The sequence below is a fragment of the Zeus faber genome, assembly GCF_960531495.2.
Source record: "Zeus faber genome assembly, chromosome: 18".
Classification (NCBI taxonomy): Eukaryota; Metazoa; Chordata; class Actinopteri; order Zeiformes; family Zeidae; genus Zeus; species Zeus faber.
Window position 1 is genome coordinate 12,723,274 of NC_137210.1, and position 22,500 is coordinate 12,745,773.

A 22,500-nucleotide genomic window follows, 5' to 3' on the forward strand; every position below is an offset into this window, starting at 1 on the left:
GTGAAGTTAAAAAAAAAAGAGATACATATCAAAATCTTCCAAGGATAGGAAAACGATCGTACGATCCACTGTGACGATGGCGCAGTTCACTGTAGTGCCGCTCAAGCCATGCTGGGTATGAGGCCTTGCTCCCAAAATGATATCGAACATCTTTAATCAAAGTCAAAACTATTAGTCGTGACCTCGGTTAACGATCACAGGATTGGTTGGCTTCAAAAGCCCCTCATACGAACACTGAACTGGGGGAAATGCGCCAAGAACCCATTCCCCTGATTGATGTCTATGTGAATAATTGTTTTGGTTTTTTTTCTGTTGTATTCTGTGTAAACTGTGATTCTGTGAAATTGGACTGAATGGTATCGTTTGTGTTTTCTTTAGTACGTGTCATTTGTTCTCAGGTCTGTCCTGTAAAATATCCTGGTCTCAGTGAGAATGCCTGAAGATTTCAAGAAAGGGGAAGATAAAAAAATAAAAATGCATTTATACAGCATAATTGCATTGTTTTTTTGTTATTTTGCTTGCTTGTTTGTTTGTTTTGAATGAGAGCCAGATCACTTATTACATAGTCCCCAAATATCATCAGCAGTCGAGATATTTGAAGAAAGGGGTTATTATATTATACTATACTATTAAAAGCATAGCCAAGTAAACATGCAAGCTCTCACGTGTATTTTGTGCATATCCAGGGTGTATAGGCTATATAAGCTGATTCACAATTGCAGGCGTTTCCAAATAATAACTAATAATAATGTCCAATTGTCCAATGTCCATAATAATGTGGAAAATATAAATAATTTTATATAATTTTATAAAATTATATCATTTTATATAATATATAAATAAATAAAAAAGGGTTACGGTTGATTTAGGGAGATTTTTACCCAATGTGCACCGTAACAGAGCGGTGCTTTTACTCTGATAGACGGAGCTCTGCTCCCTTCAGCCACTCACACCATCAGTTCCGTTCCATCCGTTTTGTTGAGTTACACATACATTTTTTCTTTGACACAAATTGATCAACCCAACGAATTGAAAGGTTTTTAAGCTGTGATTACTAATACCTTGTTTTTGTTCTCAATGTTTGGCAGCGGCTTGAAAAGGCTCTGAACTTCGACATCATGGCTGTATTTTTTTATTTTATACATTTTTTTATTTTATACATTTTTTTATTCCGATTTACTGGGGCCCTTTAAAAAGGAGCCGGGTCCTTTATATTTCAATGGATTTTTTGTTTTATGGTCTGTATATTACAAGAGAAAGAGTAGGGCGCATTGAATTCAGGCGTCAACATCCTGGCCTCAGCAACCATGGCCGATATTTGCCTCATTGTTCATTCCTTTAACACGCTTCTCAGTAAAATGGGAGTTTTGTTGTGGCTTTTGTTGCCGCGCTGTCTCACACCAAGGCGAGCGCTTTGAAACGCTGAACTTATCCGCTGTGTTCAGATTGCCCAAGTGAACACACACACACACACACACACACACACACAAATGTTTTCAATAGGAGGGAGGGTTTTTTTTTGGGGGGTGGGGGGCGGGGGGGGGGGGTTATATGTTATGTGCTTTTTCAGCAGTAAGCATTTCCTGAAGTCTGATTCACACAAATGAAACTCTGAGGTTGCCATGACCCAAGGAGACAGCTCTTTGACACATTTCAGCCGCTCTGGCCTTGAAACACAAGTCTGTGAAATACAAGGATTTCTGCAGAACACTGGGAGCTTAGACACCCACAGACACTCTACGACAGGCCACAAAAACTTAAGAGGACAACTTTGTAAGATTCAAGGCTTTGCATTAAATGGTTCTCCTGAAAAAGTCTAACGGCTTTGTTTGTTGATTTGTTGTGCGCTCTTCTGGCGGTTGCCATGGCGACTGCCTCCATTTTCTCTCTGGTTGCTCTCATAAAGGACTGTGTCCTTGTCTCCATAAGAGTTACAAATTGAATACTGCACTTTCCAAGGACTCATGTCTCTAACTTACAGCAGAGCGAAAGTGTATATATGAGGGCTTGGTGTGTGTGTGTGTGTGTGTGTGTGTGTGTGTGTGTGTGTGTGTGTGTGTGTGTGTGTGTGTGCGTGCGCACAGCTGTGCATAAGTGCACAAATGTTCACATTTGTCTATGTATTATTATATATTTAAATATGTGTGTGTGTGTGTGTGTGTTTGTGGGGGGGGGGCATTGATGCAAAAACACACGTTGGAAATGAATAGAGGTCTGACCAGTTTTTCACTAAATCAAAGATAAAAACTGACGGATTAGAAATGATTGGTGGGGAAACGTCGGGGAGCTGTGTTTATGCAGCGCTACCCTCTGGGCATTAGTGGTGTGCAGCAGGAGCTAATAAAAGCAAACTCAGTGACGCATGGAAGCTCTCGCTCAAAAAACCAACAGCTCTGCTCATTGTTTACCACAGATGTGAACCTCTCAATGTCTGACCATTAACAAACAGCACGTACAAAGACCAACACCCCCCCCCCCCACACACACACACACAGTAGTACAACTGTAAGTAGGCAATATTCAGAATTTTCTCAGTTGTGCATTTTATTTCCCTTTTTCCTCCTTTCTCTCTCTCTCTCTCTCTCTCTCTCTCAAAAACACACGCACGCACGCACGCACGCACGCACGCACGCACGCACGCACGCACGCCAGGTAACAGCATACAAGGTGAAGGTCAAACAGGGATGGCAAACAAAGCAGCAGATGCAACCCTTTTCTGAAATGGGAGCCCGAGCGAACGTAAACTCTCATATGAGCTGTGCTTCCGTTGTGCTGCTTTTCAGGGCCTGCATTGCCTGGATTTGCGTCATTTATGCTGTTTTGTGGCGCGTTATGGTCTGTAGAAAGTCTTCCGACTATCCGATCGCACAGTGAGAGAATGATATGAATATATATTTTTTGTCGTAAATGCCAGTCCGCTGGATACGGCCGCAGTTAAAGTTTTGCGTTAAAGCATGTATCCATGTCAGACGGTGCAGACATGAAGTAAAGTGCCAGGACGGTGAGACCGAGACTCAGTGAGACTGAGCTGGGAGTGGGAGTGGGAACGGGCGGGGGTCTTAAAGTTGTAATGCCCTCGTTGTGGATGTTCCGTGTGCCGAAGCTCTCCCAGAGGGATGGGAGCTAATTAGTCAAGGCTCAGTGGAACACCAGGGACCCAGGCGTGGGGGTGGGGCGGGGGGCGGGGGGGCAGGGGCGGGTGGGTCGATGTGTTGGGGAGATGGGGGAAATATGTGGGAGGAGGAGGCAGCGAGGTAGCCAAGGTCAAACCCATAAGACTGCCTGCGCTACAAAATCCATACAGCCCAACACACACACACACACACACACACACACACACACACACACACACACACACACACACACACAGACACACACACACACACACACACACACACACACACACACACACACAAACACACACACACACACACACACACACACACACATTCTTGTACTGGTATCAAAGTGAGGTCCGGGTAAATACACCTGGTTAGTGAGGACCCATGTTTCTGGTGCACTTCTAAACAAAATAAATAGTTTTTTCGGAGACCGGTCCTCATAAGTACAGTAAAACTAACACAAACAAACACACACACGCTGTTGGACTTGTGTAGCTCCCTTCACATCTACCATCCCACCCTGCGCTCCTTTCCTCCTCCGCCAGTTATCTCATTAACTTTGACACTTTGGCCCCTCAAACGTCGGGGCGCGCGCGAGGCCGCGGCGTTTAAAAAGAACGCGACGTCTCGCAAACGTCTCAAAGGGGAGGCCCCCCCCCTACCCCCCACCCCCCCACCGTGTCCTGCTCAACCTTTTGTTTTTCCATTTCACACCCCGCTCTCCCCGGCGTCTCGCCCTTTGCGTGTCCCCGCTGATCTGTTTATCTTATGCAAAACATATGTCACCCCCTCCCCCGTGAAATATGAATTCCTGGTGCGTGCGCCGACTCGCCCCAACCACGCATCCAGAGACCTGCGTGCGTCACATTAAGCTCTGTTTATGTGTGTGGGGGCGGGCGCGCTGGATTGTGCCAATGCGAGGGGTGTGCGTGCGGGGATGACTACTGAGTGAAATATGGAATAGCCGAGCGGCAATAATTTATGTCCCTCCAATCTCATTCTTTATTGGTCTCACGGTGTCTACAGTATGAATATTTTGCCTTTGAGCGTATCGAGGACAGGGTCATGTTTGCATAAGGAGGTAAATTACGACACTAATAACAATGTTGCTGTGCCAGACATGGGGAGGGCGGGCGCGGGGGTCGGGGTGGGGGGGGTCCTCGGTACCGCCGACGGGAGGCCGGTTGCGGAGCGGGCCTGAAGGGCGGACACTTGGGCGAGCGGGGCCCGGGACCGTCGAGCCGCCCGTCGAGCCGCGAGGACGAGAGGCCGAAGGGGAGAGCGACGGCAAAACAGGAAATTCCGGCCCACGCACTCGACTTGTACTTCGTGGCAGCGGTTCAGCGAAAGTTTTCCGGTTCTCGAGCAAAAATGACCGGAAGACGTTCCTCTGTTAACATAACAGAAGAAAAAAAACCTCTCGGTTCTCGGTCTCGGTTCACTATCGCAAATCAGAGACTTTAAATAATCTACTGACATAACTCTTCACATAACAACTGATTGTTATTCTTGCCAGGTAGGGTACATGCAGTTAAATGATATAGTTTAAAGACATCTACAGCCACGTGACCAAGTAAATGAGATTATACTGTAAAGAAATACAGAAGACATCTCTCTCTCTCTGTAGTCGCCCCCTCTGTATTACTTCCTTGTCTGTACGCTGACAATTTCATCCTACTTCCATGTCACGCACTTTATCAGGAGTGTTCACTCCCCCACCGCTGCTTCCTCTGTCATGACAGCTCCAAAGAAAAACACAAGCCCCTTATCTCGGACAGAAGGAGGGTTGTACGTACTGTACTTTTGGGCTTCACCTCGTCTTGGCTCACGTTCTCTGGCTGCCCCGTCGGTCCAAAACCATAAATCTCCGTGCCTGCGCACCTCCACCCAGTTTTTTGGATGCATTTCACATTCAAACCTCTCCGATCGGTCTCGCCTCGTGGATCCACATTTTGTCCTTCGCCGTTAAGTCGCAGGCCATAATTTAAGTGGGGGCTTTGGATTAAAACAACCTACAATATAATTTAAAACTTCGGCCATTCGAATTGATTTCCCAGAAAGAATCCTATTGACTAACATAACATCCGACCCGTATCCAGCACCTTGGCTGTGTCTTATATCTGTTTCCCAAGCCTTGCACAGATTGGATTCCTTCCTTGTCTTTTATAACTTTTAACTATAGTAATTGACCTCAAATCGCCGATTTAACCTTTGACTGTGGCCAATGCCATCCGCTTTTGGAGAAATGTTTATATTCCACACTGGGTCATATCTCTCATCTTCTGATATTCCCGTTATAAGCGGCAGACATTGGGACGGAGGGAGATTTCTCTGTCTTCTCGATATCTCGTCAAGTAAAGAGAAATCTGGAAACCGGCTTATCACAAATTCAGATAAAATTTGAAAAATAAAAAAACGGAGTCCAAAACAATGAGATTGATATGCAAATGTGGCACGCCGTCACAATTATTTTCTAAAATCCTTGTTCTCAAAGCGCTCGGCCTCCCTAAAATGTGCAGTCAGCAGAGGGCTGTGATCGCTGAAATGTGCCTTTTAAACCCATTGTTTGAAGGTTTTACCCTTGAAAGAGAGGCGATGATTTCACTGAATGGTTTACCTATAAAAACGTAGGAAGTCGTCCTGAATGGCGATGTCAGCCGGGGCATCTGTGTTCCCAGCGAGAAGGACATGCAAATGGAAGTATTACCCTGAATCACATTTCCGATAACCACTTTTAGATTGGTTGGAGTGTACTTTTTCTCTGACGAACTGCATCTTGGCCATAGAAACCGAATTCTAAAAGCAAATGAGAAGAAATTCTTATTTTTCCAGCCCTGCACTGTATAGGGTTAGGCTCTCTCTCTCTCCCTCTCTCTCTCTCTCTGAGGTGATATATAGGCACGCATTATCACATTATGGACCCCGGCTCCCTCTCTGCGAGCCGGGGCCCGGCTGCCCCGCTGTCCTCTCAAGGCCTCCTTCCCGCGGCTCCGGGCTCCGCCAAGGTCACCCGTTCTCCGCCGCGGACCCCGGGGCGACCTTGAGCCGCTAACTTACCAGGAAATGTGTGTTCACCCGTTCTACACCACCTACACCCGCGTTGCCCCGGTGTCAATCAGTCAGGGCGCCGCGCAGAGCTGTCACAGAGCGGTTCCACTTTGGCGCCCACGCTGACATTAGGTCAGTGCAATACATGTAATCACAAACAATCGGAAGCTCTCAAGGTCGTGAAGAAAGAAAAAATAAGGGAGTCCATGAGGGAGGTGCTTAGCGCTCAGGCTCCTGAATGGGATGTAAATTACTATTTCATTGAATAAAGTGCCCTTCAAAGGAATGAATTAACCTGGGAATGAAGCACATTCACCTATGTGCTATTGTGATCTCTCCCTGTGTAGTGTAACGGATTATTTCAGTTACCTAAACCGCATTGCTTTCCCTGTAAATCTGTGTCACATGAAATGTTTTGAGCAACGGCAATTTCTGATAATTAAAAAATGGTTTTGATGTGTGTTTCTGTAGTGTCCAAGCCATCACAGAGTACTTGCTATTTTCATTTAGATCCTTCCTTTGATCAATATATATATATAAAATAATAATTATAATAATAATAATAATAACTTAAATGTATATATATATATATCATATGACAATGTTTCAATTAGGTGCACAGTAAAATGTTTTGAAGTAAAGCCACGGTGCATGGCGCGGAGGATTAAAGCTACAACAGTCAGAGTCGGCGCAGCCTTGGGTTTGATGTGAAATCTTGTGTCCTTGCATCCGCCGACCTCCATGTTAAATGCTCTTTGTGACTGGGAAATTACTTTATGAATCCCTGAAAGACACTCCAACTGTCATGAGGTACAGTATACTAGCAACAGAACTCGAATGCAAACGGACGTTTTACAGAGTTTTTTTTACTACAGACTGGGGAAATGGTTTCAGGCCCAGGTGAATCCAGGTGAAACAGGCAGACAGGCCGGCGGCTGACAAACAGGTGCAGGACGGACCGGGGAGCGCCGGGGATCAGCAAACACGGGATCAGGAAACACAGGATCAGGACAGGGAGGCTAGAGGCGCGGTCGGTAGCCGAACGCGATCCAGCGCCAGAGGAACCGAACAGCGGAGCTTTTTACGCTGGGTCACTAATTCGGGGGAGCTGCTGCGCTCCGAGGGGACTGAGCCCGATCGCCGACGATCACGAGGTTGCCGAACCAGGACCCGAGCCGAGGATAGAGATAGAGGGGAGAAGAGGGACGGACCAAAAAACACACCAAACACGCACATTCACACCGAAGCCGAAAATAAAAGAAAACCACGCTCACGCAGAGCACACAGGTCAGGAGGGGAGCAGGCTGGGCGGGTGTGACACCAACCAAGCCTCACCGCTTCATCCGGAGTGAAGTTGTTGGGTTTTTTCTCTTTTTTGGCTCACGTCGCCTTGCCTTTCACTCATCTTTCCCTTTATTTCTCTCGTCTATAATGTCTTTTCCGCCATTGTTGTCTATTTTTTGTTAAAAAAGGGAAATAAATTGCTACTAAGAAAAAGCTTTAAATAAAATGGGAAAAACGTTCTCATCATATATATCACTATTTTATCGCCAAGCAAAGCTTGATATTGTTTTGCAGGGAATTCTATTCAGTCAACAAAATGCAGATATTTTTGACCAAAGGCGAGCAGGACTCCCTGCGGTTCCACGTATGAATATTCAAAAGCTGTTTTGTGTGGTAGCAGGATGTAAGACCACCTTCAGCCATTTCCACCGTTCTCAACCTCGGGCTGGAATAAGAGGTCTGTTTTTCATTTTCTCAAGGTCTGTGGAAATCAGCGTGTTTGCATACGATCCCACCATTGGGCCCGGCACTGGATAATCATATTTACGTGCGAGTGTGTTTTTATTTAGATCAGACAGGACTTGGATCCTCCTTAAATGGTACCTGGAATGTCCAATCCAGATGGAAGTAAAAACACTTAACATATGTCCGTGCGGCCTTGAGACTTCAGAGGGCCGGCGACTGCGGAGCGGGGTCTTTTGTAAACAGCGTTTCCTCCAGTGGCTCTGTGTTTGGACAGGAAAGCAGGAAGCTGATCACACACCAGATCAGAAGGCCACGCTCGTGCCGAGCCGCAGCGGAGTCGCGGCTCTTAGAAAGGCGCGTATTTCTTTACTCGAACTACAGTGCTTTCCTTATTTATGGGTCGGAATGTTGCGACGTCCTCACGGAAATTAATTACGCGACGGCGGTCCGGCATGTATTTTTTAAGCTACCCACGCAGGTCGAATGGGGGGAATTTGCATCACGAGTAGACGGGGGTAGACAGAGGTGGGGGGGGGGGGGGGATACAAATTTGTATCGATAGTGCCCCCGCTGTTTCTGTGCCGCAGATTTATGAGCCGGTCTTGATCACGTCATAGGTAACACCGCCAGTAGGTGATAGGATCCATTAGACAGATGGATTCAAGGTGGAGGTGTCAGGGAAAACAGAGAGAGTGTGGGGAGGTGGGGGGTGAGGGTGGGGGGGGGGGGCAGGGGGCGGGGGGCGGGGGGGCAGCGTGATAAAGGAAATATCTCAGGAGAGGCATCAGGATGTTTTGGTCGAGATTATGCGCGTCTATGTGTACGTCTGCAGGGGAACGGGATAGAAATCCATATTTCAGGTTTAATAATTTGACAGATTACGCTCTCCTCCTGACAGTTAACCAACACGGCGGATAACCCGCAGCAGTCTTTTTGCTGGGTGATCTATGATCCTCGAAGGAAATTAAAAAATAGAAATAAAAAATAAAAACAAAAGAGACTTTTTGAGAAGTACTGCATACTTAAGGATTACAAATTTGAATGTCGTTGTATAGTCTTGTTATTGAACTAATAAGCAACAAAGCAAAATCTATGACGTGGTGATATTGTATTTGGCAAAACAGCAATTGGACTTTTGGACCAAAAGCAAGTTGTATTTCGCTAAATCTATTTCACGAACGTTTTCGCAAAAAACATTTTTTTTAATAAATAAAAAATTGCAGTTTGACAGGCCGAAGTTCAAATTTAGAAATTGATCATCATTTACTTCATATTCATATCTATTTGGTTATTACCCCCAAAAGATTGACATGATGGGCATGCATTTAGAAATTGATGACCCTTACTTGACTACAGTCAAAGTATGGCATGTTTAAAGGCCTGTTTTAAAAATGTAAAGAGTATCAGTGCCACAATAGGCTTGTGTTTATCCTCTTCCATTGGAGGTTGCTGAGTATCGAACATCCAAAAGAAGGAAAAGAATCGAAGAACCATCCCCGTCTAAGAGTTTAAGTACTTTAATTGGTGGGAAATAATTCAGTTAGTCTTGGCTCATTGTGTCTCTCTCGCCACCTTGCACTCCTGGTGGCATTTGAACTTGAAATGAAACGTATTCAATTGGAAACAAAGAACAGAGAAGAACAGCCGCTGAAATATTTAGAATTTTATTGATGTTCTGGATCTATAATGTTCGTCATTATTCACCGTATATATATAATTTATTTTTCTCTCATTCGATACATTCACCAAAGGCCTCTGTTGTGGTATTTCGCTATGAGCGATGGGATTTTTTTGTTGTTGTTGTTGTTGTACATAGTTATTCATAAGACTATTTCATTTTTTTCCTAGAAAAGACAAACCCGTTTAGAAGAACCATCTCGTTGTCAAAGGGATCCCGACATACAAGCACACATTGAAAATTCATCAAAATTAACAAACAAAGATATACTGTACATACTGGAGATGCATAAAAAGGAAGATCAGAGCATTTCTTTGACGGGAGGCTCAGATGCTCTTTGATCCTTGCTGGGTTGGTCCTTGCTGGGTTGGTCCTCGCTGGAGAACTGCAGGAGCGGGGTGCTGATCTCGTTGGACTGCATGTCGCTGGCTACCCGCAGCAGGCAGCTGATCACCATGTCTTTGGCGAAGCCGGCCTCCAGGTTCCCTTCTCGGCTCAGCTGTAGAGTGATCTGGTCCAAGCTGGTCAGAACTAGTTCTGAGCCCAGCAGAGAGCAGGCGTGGCCCTGGGTGGGGTCCCCACCGCCGCCACCACCCCCTGCACCCTTGGTCATGTTGTCTAGCATGTACTGCTGGTACAGGTCCACGAGTTTGTGCTCCAGGTAGCGGTTGAGGAGGGAGTTGGAGAAGGGCCCCTCGCTGCCCTGGAACAGAAAGCTCTGGTTCCGGCCGCTCCCCTGCCTCCAGCGGGTCGAGCCGCCTCTCGGCAGACACTGTTTCCCGCTCCGGGAGGTTTGCTCCGATAGGGAATCCCCTGGTGCCGGGAGGACGTCGCAGGACGGGAGCAAGGGACTGGCGGCGGCTTTGCTGTCGGTACAAACAAGGAACTCGGCCTCATTGGCGGAAAGCGGCAGCACCTGGTCCCCTCCGATGTGGAGGTCACTGTAGTTTTGGCAGAAGCTCTGACAGATGGAGGGCACCTGGAAGGGGGCATCACCACCGGAGGGATCCTGGCAAGGGATCTCCACCTCTGGGGAAGCGTGTCTCTGTGCCTGGGCTCGCAGGGGAGATGTGGGGGCAACCAAAAGAGCAGGACCACCGAAGGATCTGTGTTTCATTTTGGTCATGACTGAGGAACGGCCGGTTGGGGCCGGCACTAGGGCGGCAGCAGTTCTCTGTAACCCATTCCTGGCGGCACCTTGAGCAACCTTCTCAGGAGGGAGGGGGACCCCCTCATCTAGCCCACCATAGGTCATGCTCCATAGTCTGCTCTCACAAAGCATGGCTGGAAGAAGGGACACATTTTTATTAAGTATTTTATTAGGTATCCCCCGTATTGTGTAAGTAGGTCCACACAGTAAATACACAATTCAACAAGTCAACTTTCAGCATTGAAGTTGACACAGGGCGGCTGCTGATGTGACTCATACAACCTTTAAAACAAATTGACATTTTATGTATATCAGACCTACCTTCGAATAGCACTATACTCCTCTCTTCAACTGTGCCAAAATTCCACTTATAATCCTCAGCTCTGACAGGCAGGTCATCAGCTACCTTTCATGGAAAAACACTGGATAACAAAGGTGTGCGGGTACTGGATTCAAAGACTGCTTCTGAATAGGACTGGACACTTCTGCATAAGAGGGCTCCTTTTATACCGAGCCGAGGAGGAAGTGAAAGTGTCTGGTTTATTTTATTTATATATTTATTTTGTGTCAAAGCAGGTAAGCAATACATCCAATGTCAACAAAAAACAATTAGTGGAGGTAGATTCTCCAGAGACACTCAGCAATTCAGTAACTTCGCAGTTTTATAACCGCATTTCAATTCATTTCATTTGAATTCATTTGAGCACAACCTTTCTCTCCCACTTGTGAAACCCCAGCGGGTGAAATTTTTCAGAGGCATCTAGAAACCACCGTAGTTTTGTTTCCCCGTAAAATGAGCAGGTGTTTTATAAAAAGCAGAAAAGAAAGCCAGATTCACCGATTTAAAGACTATCAGTTTTCTCAAAATTTCCCCACAGGGATGAATAAAGTACTGAAACGATCTCGCTGAAATATTTGGAAAAAATATTTAGATTCCCGTCCTTGTTGTTTTGAAGGTAGGGTTTTTGTTTTTGATAAAGAGTTTTTATCATCTTCCAACGGCAGATGACACTGAGCATTCCCTTCATGACCATTTGCAGTTTCAGGCTTTCATCCTTCTTGTCTGTGATGGGTGCTCCCACAAACACGCAAATGAAGTTTGAACCCTTATTATAGTTTCCATTTTAAATGTTTTTGGCCTTGTAATTATCTTTTTGACACACTAAATTCTTAATGCACATACAACGTTAAAACACATAATAATGACACAAATAACATATAACATACATTTTTTTATCAATGGGATTTCAGTTTCTTACCCCTGCTGTCGTGTGCCATCTTCCCTGCTGGAAAGAACAAGATCTGCAGGGCTTAAATGCTCACCCCTCTTGTGTCTATTTTAGTTTGGCTACGAAACTACAGTACATACATACCATATGTTCCCCTCCTGTTTCACTTGGGTGGGTCTGTTTGGTGTGTCTAGTTGTCTTTATCCTAACCCTCTGCTTAAGTTCTTTTGACCTCATTTTTAGTTGGATCATACGTTAGGATGGCTGCAACGAAGATGATTAAATCCTCGTTTTTGCCTCAATCGACCGACGGTTCGGTCCCTCAGAGTCCTCCGCCAAAGGAGAAGTGCAGCTTCATGCCATGTGTAACCACAGCTTTTATTTCCTCTTGTTTGATTAATCTTGAACCTTCAATGTTAAAAACTTTTTATTTGAAGTTCCAAATGCTTGATATTTTAACGGAAACATTTTTATTACTGATTTTACTTTCAGTGACCATGTAATAAAGGCAAGGTTTGAGCGTCTCACAGCAGAGAGTTATTATCTTCAAATTTCTGTACAAGTATAGGAAATTAATGATGAAAGTTAAAAAAGAAAAGAAAAAAGAAAAAAGTTCCCCTTGCGTTTGCAGCGTGTTCTGTCTGGCATTAACAGCGAGTGCTTTTTCTGGTTTCTCCTTTGCGTGATTCTTTAAATTAAAACTTCCTCAGCTACTTTAGCAGACCATCCTAATAGCGCAAGGGCTGGAAACGTGAGATAACAGGAGATGTTTTATTATTAATTAGGCAGGAGAAACCCTTACTGTTTCCAAATCTGTCATCGCTCCCAGCTCCACTGGGTAGAGAAAAGGTAAAAGGCCATCGTAATGACACACAATTACTACAGTAAAAGCATACATTGATATTTCTACTATACTCTATAAGTATGTAAGTACTTGCTCTTAAATAAACTTAAATTATTAATAGTAAAATTCCTTGTCATATTTATTGCCCTGGTAAAACAGAGCCTGAGACCAGAGTGCCTCATGCATATCCAGATTACAATTTACAAAAATATTGCTATAGACATTCTCACTGTATTACAATATTACAAATATAGATCCTGATTTATTTATTAATTAACTTAAGTGACGCGACTGTTTCAATAAGGTTAAAAGTATTTGCTTAGCAATGCATGCAGTGCAAAGTCTCCAAACTGAAATATGCTTAACTAAGGGTGAAAGAAATGTTCTTAAGTGCAGTAGCCAAGTACTTAATTACTGTACTTAAGTACATTTTCCAAGTGTCTGTACGTTCTGGAGCTAGCGCTATCTCCACAACTGGTGTTTGGGTTTGGATTCTGATATCTGACACTAGTAGAGCTGTTAAATAGTAATGGCAGAATGGGTAGGGTTACCATCCGGTTGCTATGGTGCAACCCCATACCTCCAAACACACTTTGGAAACAGTTTGGACATTTATGTGGGACCGTCTTTTTCCCAGAGACGCTTTCAGCACCTCGGACAGTGACCATTTCAAAGGGCAAACAGTCCTTGGCCTAAAGCTGAATATGGATGGAGGCAATTCACGTCATATGGGCCTACGCAGTCTGGGATTATTATGAAAGGCTGTTTCTAGGGGAATGTTCAGAAAGATTAATAATGTTTTCCGTCCGAACCCTCCTGGACATAAAGCTCAAGATGGTGCGTTTTGGTCCAGACAGGACTACCACACCGCCTGCACCGTCAGGCTTGTCCGCAGCACCTCCATGCTCGTTGTGGGAGAGAAAACACAGACAACAGTGAGTTCATCTTTAAAACGAAGTAAAAGCTCAGTGAGTATCGAGTCTACCTTGTATTATTACCAGAGGCAGGAGGACCGGGTCTGGCTCTATTCTCAGGACCAGAACTGTCTGGCATACCTGAAGGAACTGGTGGCTTTGAGACGACAATACACCAAGAGCGTGAACAACCTGAAGAGCAACGAGTTCAAAGCCACAGCCTCGACCAAAAAGAAACCCGCACCCCCACCGCCCAACAAGGACGTAAGTATAATAAGATGTAAGATGTAATTATAAATGTGTACATTTTGGAGGAGAAACCCTAAAACCCCCTGAATGGACCCCTGGGGATTCCCTGACCCGGCAATCCCCAGGGGTTCTTCAAGGAGTCCCAGCAGTTACTAAGAAAATTTATAAAAATATATAAAATATATATATATATTTAATTAGTTGTGCATTATCATTTCATTTACAAGACGTTAGCAACATTTGCGGCTGTACAATAATAACTGTTTTGATCATAGGGTCACTTTTATCTCACTAGCTATCGTAAAGTAAATCCTATCTAACAGATCTTTTTAAATTGGGGTCCCAGAGACCAAATATTATCAAATGGGATCCATGGCGTCACGCATAACAAATTGAGGGTCATTTGTATGAAAAAGGTTGAGATTCAGGGCTCTAATGAATTAAAGAAAAATCTACAGAAAGGAAGAGTCAGACCCTCTGCCCCTCCGATCCCCACGGAGGAGGACTCGATCCAGTACCTGGATGAGGTCCTCGCCAGCTGCGACACTGAAACCACAAGGAAGCCCCACGTGGACGACGGCCACGCTGACGTGGATTTCATTGGTGAGTTTGTCAGTCATTTTGGGCACAATCTATGATGACACGATTGCGAACTATTTACAACTTTCACTAAACGCAGTTTTGTTTCCCCGTAGTGGCCACAAGCTCCAGCGAGCACGACCTCCACTCTAACTGGATGCTGCGGGTCCCTCACGGCCCAGAGGGGTCCACAGGCGTGGAGGACCCTGCAAGTGCCAAGTTCACTGTCCCCAAGAAGAAAGGCACCGGCGGGTCCACAAGCAGTCGGCTGCGGCTGCAGAGAAACCCCATCCACCTGCCCAAGGTGGTGGAGAGCGCCTTTCAGAGTTTGCGCTTCAAGCCCAAACTAAAAAAAGAAGTGAAGCTTAAAAAAATTAAAATTTAAAAAAATAAATAAAAAGGTATATGGGAGCCACTTTCAATCCCCCTATTTGCCATTATTCTTATTTTGTAGTTAACATGGATGTTGTGTGATGACTAGATCTTGTTTCGACGGTTCTACCAACATAGCCATGTTTCTGTTGGACCAATATTGCAAAAATATTGTATGTGTAATATAGGTACAGTAGGTGGGACAGGATTTATATTTCAGCTAATAGTTATACAACCAATATCAAACACTGTAAAAGATAATTTGCTGTCGAGTTCAGTGTATTGTGTATAGGGTGTTAGCAGCTTATCTCCCTGCCTCTGGTTCATGTGGTACAGATGCTGGCTGCTGACGCTCCAGCTATTTAAGTAACTTTAAGAAGAATTTTTGTATTTTTACCAAATGAGTGGGATGGATCTCAAACTTCAAGCTGTAAAAAAAATTAAAAAATACAACAAAACCTTTCATTTTTCTTTATTACAAAACAGTCATATTAACACCTTTATGGGATATTTACCAGATACTCCACAGTATTCAGTTTTTTTCCGCTTTGACTTTGGGACTGAAGAAAGATGACATCATCCTCATGCCGGTCTTGTCCACTTTTGCCAAAGTTTTCTGAGCTGCAGTCATCTTCTTGGGCGGCTGAAAGAAAGAAGGGAGGGAGGGGGAAATCAATAGGTTGGAGCAACAACCTTGTACAGGGACGGCAGGGAATTTATTACTTATCATGAACTTCATTTCAAACTGAGTAAAATAGAAGTTTTCACAAGGTAAAGCCCTTTGACCCAGGCGTGTTTTGTCCGCAAATGTCTTTGCGGACAAATATGATGCAGCATTCCTCAAACATTTCCACGATCACTGAAGGTCTCCTAAAAAATGGCTCCGATGTTGACGACAAAATAATGACCAACCGCTTCAGCATAACGACAAATAATAAAAAACAAACAAACATAAATAAATAATAGAAAAGTATGATTAAAAAATGCTCAAGGCCACACAATTTCTAAATTTTATGGATGCAACGGTACACAGTATGTTATTGAACTGTTAGCACTACGGTTCAATACCCACACGTGAACCGTAGTATTATGTATCACTGTAGAAGTCCATTGTACACGCTGCTGCAGTGTATGGGCGCAGCGTGCCATAAGCACATGCTTCCTATTGAATCCACTGATGGAGCGCCACTGGCCACGTCAGCGCAGACTCTCATTTCTCTCTCTCAGGCATTTCTATATTTTTGTGCAAGCTCTATTTTGGGATGGCCGTGTGTCCCTAAGAGAGCGTCACAGAGAAAGTGTCCCCATTACACACAGTTTCGTTCCATACCGTTTTATACACGCTTGTTTCTTTCCATAAGGAGGCATGAAATAAAAACACACTGTTCTGATGCAGTGATCACAGGCACCCTATCGCTGGCACACGCATCACTAGCACGCACATTTTCTGTACCGTTGGAGAGGGAGACAGGTGCGCAAATTGTGCCCAATGTCAGATTGGCGCCCTAGGCGGCCACCTATCTCGCCTATAGGAAGAGCCGGTCATGCTAGTTATTGATGGAAGTCTACTATAAAAACATTTTTTATTTATTTTTTCTTAAATATAAAGATACCGAAACCGTACCGTTACCGTGGCCCCAAAACCATGATACATACCGAACCGTGGGCCCACTGTACTGTTGCATCCCTACTAGGCTTGGGCAAACGTGCAATATTCCAATCACTGGGGGGCAGTGATTGGCGATATACGATTTTATTGGGGTGCGGGCTCCCCGCTCCAGAAGTGCAGGATTTACTATTTACAAGTAAATATTTACACAAAACATCCAGTTTTTACTAAATGAAGTCCCATAGCCACAGAAAGCAATGGGGAGACATGCAGGGTTTCCTTTGGAACAGTGCGGAGTAAGGAGTTGGACGGTGCCTTAACTCAGTTGTGTTTAAAATACATAATAATATGTGTTTCATACATGTAGGAAACAAACAAAAAGAAATACTGTAGATCTAAAATAAAAAGACAGAGACGCAGGAGGCGGTGCACACCGCTGTCTGGAGGAGAAATTTAAAAAAAGAAAACTGTGCTCCAGTTCTCTGAGTTAGGTTTACGTTTTTCATTTTCCATACAAGAAAAAACCTAAGGAAATAAAATAGATCTAAATCTTTCTAAATTAGATTATATTATATATTGCTATATTATTATCACAAGATTTGCATATTGAGCGGCAGGTACGTGCGCAGGAGGGTGTCAGACAGCACCTGCCCCGTGGATCTTTATTTGAACTGGTGTCGAGGTAGAGGATTGTCTGGGCAAGATATATTCATGAGGAGCACCTCATGAACCTCGCACCTCGGTGCTCCGCTGTGCCGCTCCGTTTGCCCAGAGCGGCAAAATTCCGAGAAGCGGAGCTTTTTTTTTTGAGCACCTGCCCCTCGCAAAGCCTCTGTACGGGACTGAAAAGCAGAAGTGAGACCCGATCACCAGTGGTTGGTGGACCCACCGCCCCCCTCTCTCTCCCTCTTCCCCCCTCTCCGCTCCAGTTTTAGAACATGGTAAACTTCACTTACACCGTTTAAATTCTCGGATTTTTCCTGGTGGATTAAAAAAAAGAAAAAAGAAAAAAAACATCTGTCATCAATGTCAATCGCGATCGACGAATTAATCGAAACTGGGCCCAAGCCTAAACCCTACTAAACTGTATACTGTATGATGGCTCTGCTCTGTATCCAATAACTGGGCGGGAGGGAAAAAATAAAAGATTGCTGCTACACACACACACACACACACACACACACACACACACTCACACTCACACTCACACTCACACTCACACTCACACTCACACTCACACTCACTTTGCGGGCAAAATCTTTGCTGTTGAGTTTGGTGTAGTCCTCTCCAGCCTCCATTGGCAGGTCTGATAGCTTGCGTTTCTGCAAAAAATAAAGTAGAAAATATGACATCTGTAACCAATGAAACAAATATATCGGTGCCACCCACCCACCCACCCACACACACCCACCCACACCCACCCCCACACCCACACACAGTATGACTTTGATCATTTTATCATTTTAGTGCACAGGCTCCCAAAGCCAACTACAACTTGTTAAAGAAAGCAATAAAAGTGAAATGCAGCGATATATATATAAAAAAATAACTTCTTATTTAACAGCCTCTGGGACCAATAATAAAAAAATGTGTAATGGCCAAAACAGACAATATGGTTGCGATTTACAACCACAGCCAATGCTGCCCTTCACAGGCCCGGTAGATTGCAGGCAACAAACTGTAAAATTATTAGTGGCTTAAGAAAGTCAATAAATGTAATCATCTGAAACAACCCCAGGTTTGTACGAAGGGATTTCCCTGTGCATTCCCTCATTAGAAAAACTCGAACTCTACATGGCCACAAAGTTTGAACACTTGCTTGAGCTGCCCCCCCACCCCTTTTTGTCAACGAGTTTATGCAACAAAAAGAGGCTGAAAATGCCCGTGCGAAATCATGATGTAGCAAACATTACGTGAAAGATCTGGTGTTTGGTAAATCTAAATTTGAAAGATTTAAAAGTTCCCTTTTGTTCACAATAACATTTCATTTTTCTCAATCCACATGATGCAAATCCACCTATTTCACATTTTATTCGTAGTGACGTTTCTAACATCGGCTCAACGTCACTTAACATTAAAATGGAATATGATTTGAGAATCTAGAAGTTGCATCAACCAATCACATCAACTCAAATCAATCCCCATCAGACGATCATGTGGAAATTACGATAGCTAACCCCGCCAGGAACCCTGCCAGGAATAGCAAGAAATGAATCTGCTCATTAAAGCAATTAATGTCATTACTTTACAACCATTATATTGTAAAAGAACACGACAAATCCTCAAACTGACATTTGAATGAGGGCATTCATGAGAGAATCATCGTCCAAACCCTAATTATCACAATCAAAGACATATACATTTGTTGTATTTTAATTAACTCACTTTCAAAAAGTTTTAAAAAATGGTTGAAAGGTTTAAAATAGTATGCAAACATGTTGACTGGATTTGCAAGCAAATGGAAAAACTCTAAAAGACTATGTGGTAGTTGACTGCACTACTAAAGCAAGAAGCTGAAATGAGCATTAAGGAAGAGCAGAGAGAATTCTTTAGATATTCTATACATCACACAAAAAACAGGAAATTCTACCTTGGAGGGAGGCTCGTTCTCCTTGGGGCTCGTCAATTCTGGCAGCCTATTAAAGAGAGGTGACAGAGGTGAAGTGAGAGGCGAGCTTCTTCTGAACTGTTTATAATTTTGTCCCTTTACCAATTGCGATTATAACACGATGATGAACGTACTCCAAGTGCTTCAGAAGGTCTTTGCTCAGGTCTTCAGTGATGTACTCCGATATGAGACCATGGGCATAGCGGAGGTAATCTTCTATTTCACGAAAGAAAAGACTGTCAGAATAAAACCTTAAACATGCTATGGCCCTGCCATAACATTTTGAATCACAAGCTTAGCATCAGGGAAAAACTGTTTAAAATAACTGTCAGTAAAAAAAAACGAAGAAAAATTATTTTGTTCAGTAATAATCCTTACAATGACTACAGTGCCATCTAGTGGTAAACATACATATACCGCACATAAAATCATTCGACAGTAGGTGAAAAACAATTAATAAAAATGACCCCCCTTGGAAATATGAACAAGTTAAATAGAGTGAGTTACCCTCATTGGCATCGGACTCAGTCTTTACTCTGATGTAGGTTGATGACTTCACTCCTTCCCCCACAGAGACGTTACTCTTCCTGAGGGCATTAACTGTCCTCTCTACCTGGAACCACAAGTTGCACAAACAAACCAATATTCCTTATATTAGGTACATTTTCACTCATTCCTTAAAGAGCGTATTTTCTTTCACATTTTAGATACTGATTTACACTTTAAAATAGGGTTGTGTCGTGAAATATGTCCTTCACAATAGCAGACCTGCCAACCTTGGGAAAGTATTTTGAGTACCACAACGGTGTAACAGGGAGTCTCCGTGGTGTTTGAGTTACTGCAGATAAATAACTCCATCAATTATTCACACCGTAGCGTCTCTTAAGGAGCCTAGCCACATCGTATGAGAGCTACTACAGCTAAATATATACTCTATACAAACTTATCACATTAGGGTATATCCCTTGAAATGCATCATCTTGTAAAGTTACAAATCATGTTTACCAATCATGTTTACTAGAGACGCAGTGATTGCAATTTTCTTTCCGGACGATTCCGATTTCAGATCTGCTGTACGTCCATGACAAATACATCACATGATCTGATCACACTCACATGATAGGAGAGCTGCACATGCGGACTGCCACTGCAATTTCCAGTTACCACAATAGTGAGATTGCTGATTTTGACACCTTGTGTTTATTATTGTTCATTATTCACAATGGAATAATAATAGAACATTAAACTGTCCCCTCCAATAAAATACAACAAAATTAAATAAAATACAAAGATGGAACGGTCACTGAGTTCCAATAAAATAGAATATGGGACTGTCAGCAAATTTCAGTATAATGCAACCTGTAACTCTCACTTAGAGTTAGTAGGACAACATATAACTAATGGAAGTATCTGGTTCAAACTACAAATAAAAGTCTTTCACTTTTAAGTGCAAATATACATTTCTTTCATATTTATATGGTACTTGCAATTCCAAAATATATTGCAACTATTGCAAAAGATAAAATAAATGGCCGACTCTTCTCACTCTCGTTCACTTGGAAGTCTCCTTCGTTCAGCGTACGTTAAACCAACTGAATCAAATGGAACGACTCGTTTTACTGAATGACTCGTAAAAGAACCGAGTCTCAAGAAAGAGTCGAACATTTCATCACAATTGGAGCTGGTGCACTTGGAACAACCAGAGCAGACGCTGTAGTGACAGCGATACTCAGTCTGCACAATTTTCAATATTGTCAGGTGATAGATAAATAATTGATCTCTACCTTGAAGTACCTCCAAACAGCCATCATTTTCTTTCGTTCGCTCTCTTTTGAGCGTCAACTACATTACATTATGTGGGTATCGGGTTTGAGTATCGGAGAAATTTTACCGAGTACAGTACATGAGCACAGTATCAGGAGTGTAAATTTGACCGGCATAAAATCTGAAAATATATCTGATCGGCCGATCCATCAGTGCATCTCACGTTTTGTATGTAAACTTTATGGTCACATTTTTGTGCTTATTACGTCCCCACTTCCCATTTTAACTGAGCAATGCTGTGTTACACCTCACTGAATAATAAAGTACCACTGTGCTGCGTATCAGTGGATGTTGAGTGAGTGAGAGGAGAGGGAGGGGAGAAGAACAACAGAACCACAGGGACAAGATCGTAGCACCTGGTCCAATCTGAGGGATGTCATTTAAATACCAAATAAATGTACGGTACTGTTTTGTATTGATTGATTTCCGCAATTAAATTAAAAACAATCAATTAAATAAATATATATATATATAAAATCCCCCCCACCACCAAGAATTGTGTGGTTGGTATACAAAATGTATGCAGGTTGGCAGTTCTGCACTAGATAGGACAAAGAAATGTATTACAATATAATCATTAGTAGTATCCCTACGTTCAATGGAAAATAATGGTAATGTTTTAATGCCATACCTTTTTCTTTAACCATTGCAACGCCTTCTCCTGGCTGTATCGGTGAAACCTCAAGCTTCCTACCTCTGAAAGTGAACAGACTGATGTGATTTGCATGAAATTCAGTGCAACATCCCAACTCACGGCAATGATCTCTGACCTTTCTCCTCAGCGATGTGATGCAGGGAGGGCAGGGAGTGCGGGCAGCCCAGCAGCCTGGAGCAAGCAGGGAATTCCTCATCCATTAATACTTGATCCATCGGCTGAAACTTCCCCTGTAGCAGAGACATCAGCGTTATAGGAGACAACACAAGTCATACAGCAGTATAATGTACAAGAATCAGCAACGGAGCTGTCAAAGGTATGGATTTTACATTAAATATACACTTTGTTGGAACAATATCATTATACCTGTGCCACTAGGCTCTGGGATCAGGGACTCCCAACCTTTTTATTATCACAGACCAGATCAAAATCAAATCTTTTGTATAGTCTTAGTTAGAGCTTTTGAAAAAATTCTTACGATGTACTATGGTAACACAATAAAATATTATAATGGCTCAGGATACAATGGCCGACGGTGAATGACTTGAATAGACTTATTTTCCGAGTCTCACCTCTTTCGCGGCTTTCATCAAATAAGGCAGCATCAGATAAAGAGGATCCATTGGGGTAATGTAGAGAATCCGCCCATCTGTAGCAAAGCAAGACACTCTAAATAAACTGCAGGTGAGAGGAAAAACTTGAACGAGTGAAGAGGATTGAAGTTTACGATAGAGGGTATTGTATTCAATATGGCAAGTGAAGGACTTATTTGGGACAAGACCTTTAAAACTGTGTTTGCATTGACACCAGTGTTGGAATATGCAGGCATTGATGTCCCTCTGTTTAAAATCAGTATCCATGTTATATCAG

General features: G+C 43.4%; 3 protein-coding genes across 4 annotated transcripts in view; 1 reads left to right on the top strand and 2 right to left on the bottom strand.

Annotated features, from left to right (window-relative positions):
* Positions 1 to 9,898: 9,898 nt before the first annotated feature.
* On the bottom strand, positions 9,899 to 10,879 carry LOC307244410 (TLR adapter interacting with SLC15A4 on the lysosome; the record flags this gene model as incomplete). Its single annotated transcript, XM_080019558.1, has 1 exon — positions 9,899 to 10,879. The coding sequence occupies one exon, from the start codon at positions 10,877 to 10,879 to the stop codon at positions 9,899 to 9,901; it is 981 nt and encodes a 326-aa protein (XP_079875684.1).
* A 2,717-nt stretch (positions 10,880 to 13,596) lies between these two features.
* On the top strand, positions 13,597 to 14,947 carry c9h13orf42 (chromosome 9 C13orf42 homolog; the record flags this gene model as incomplete). Its single annotated transcript, XM_080019559.1, has 3 exons — positions 13,597 to 14,014; positions 14,452 to 14,586; positions 14,679 to 14,947. The coding sequence occupies 3 exons, from the start codon at positions 13,597 to 13,599 to the stop codon at positions 14,945 to 14,947; spliced, it is 822 nt and encodes a 273-aa protein (XP_079875685.1).
* Positions 14,948 to 15,399: 452 nt separating this feature from the next.
* The window catches only part of rnaseh2b (ribonuclease H2, subunit B), an 8,916-nt gene continuing 1,815 nt past the window's right edge, over positions 15,400 to 22,500 (bottom strand). Inside the window, exons 4-11 of one of the 2 annotated variants that reach the window (XM_080019051.1) lie at positions 22,203 to 22,279; positions 21,746 to 21,860; positions 21,607 to 21,671; positions 19,659 to 19,764; positions 19,286 to 19,364; positions 19,134 to 19,179; positions 17,788 to 17,865; positions 15,400 to 15,577 (exon numbers count right to left, since the gene is read on the bottom strand). In XM_080019051.1, coding sequence (XP_079875177.1) covers positions 15,467 to 15,577; positions 17,788 to 17,865; positions 19,134 to 19,179; positions 19,286 to 19,364; positions 19,659 to 19,764; positions 21,607 to 21,671; positions 21,746 to 21,860; positions 22,203 to 22,279 — 677 coding nt within the window. In that variant the 3' untranslated portion in view covers positions 15,400 to 15,466. Of the gene's footprint in view, positions 15,578 to 17,787; positions 17,866 to 19,133; positions 19,180 to 19,285; positions 19,368 to 19,658; positions 19,765 to 21,606; positions 21,672 to 21,745; positions 21,861 to 22,202; positions 22,280 to 22,500 lie in introns of both variants that reach the window. The other variant, XM_080019050.1, reaches the window with a different exon arrangement.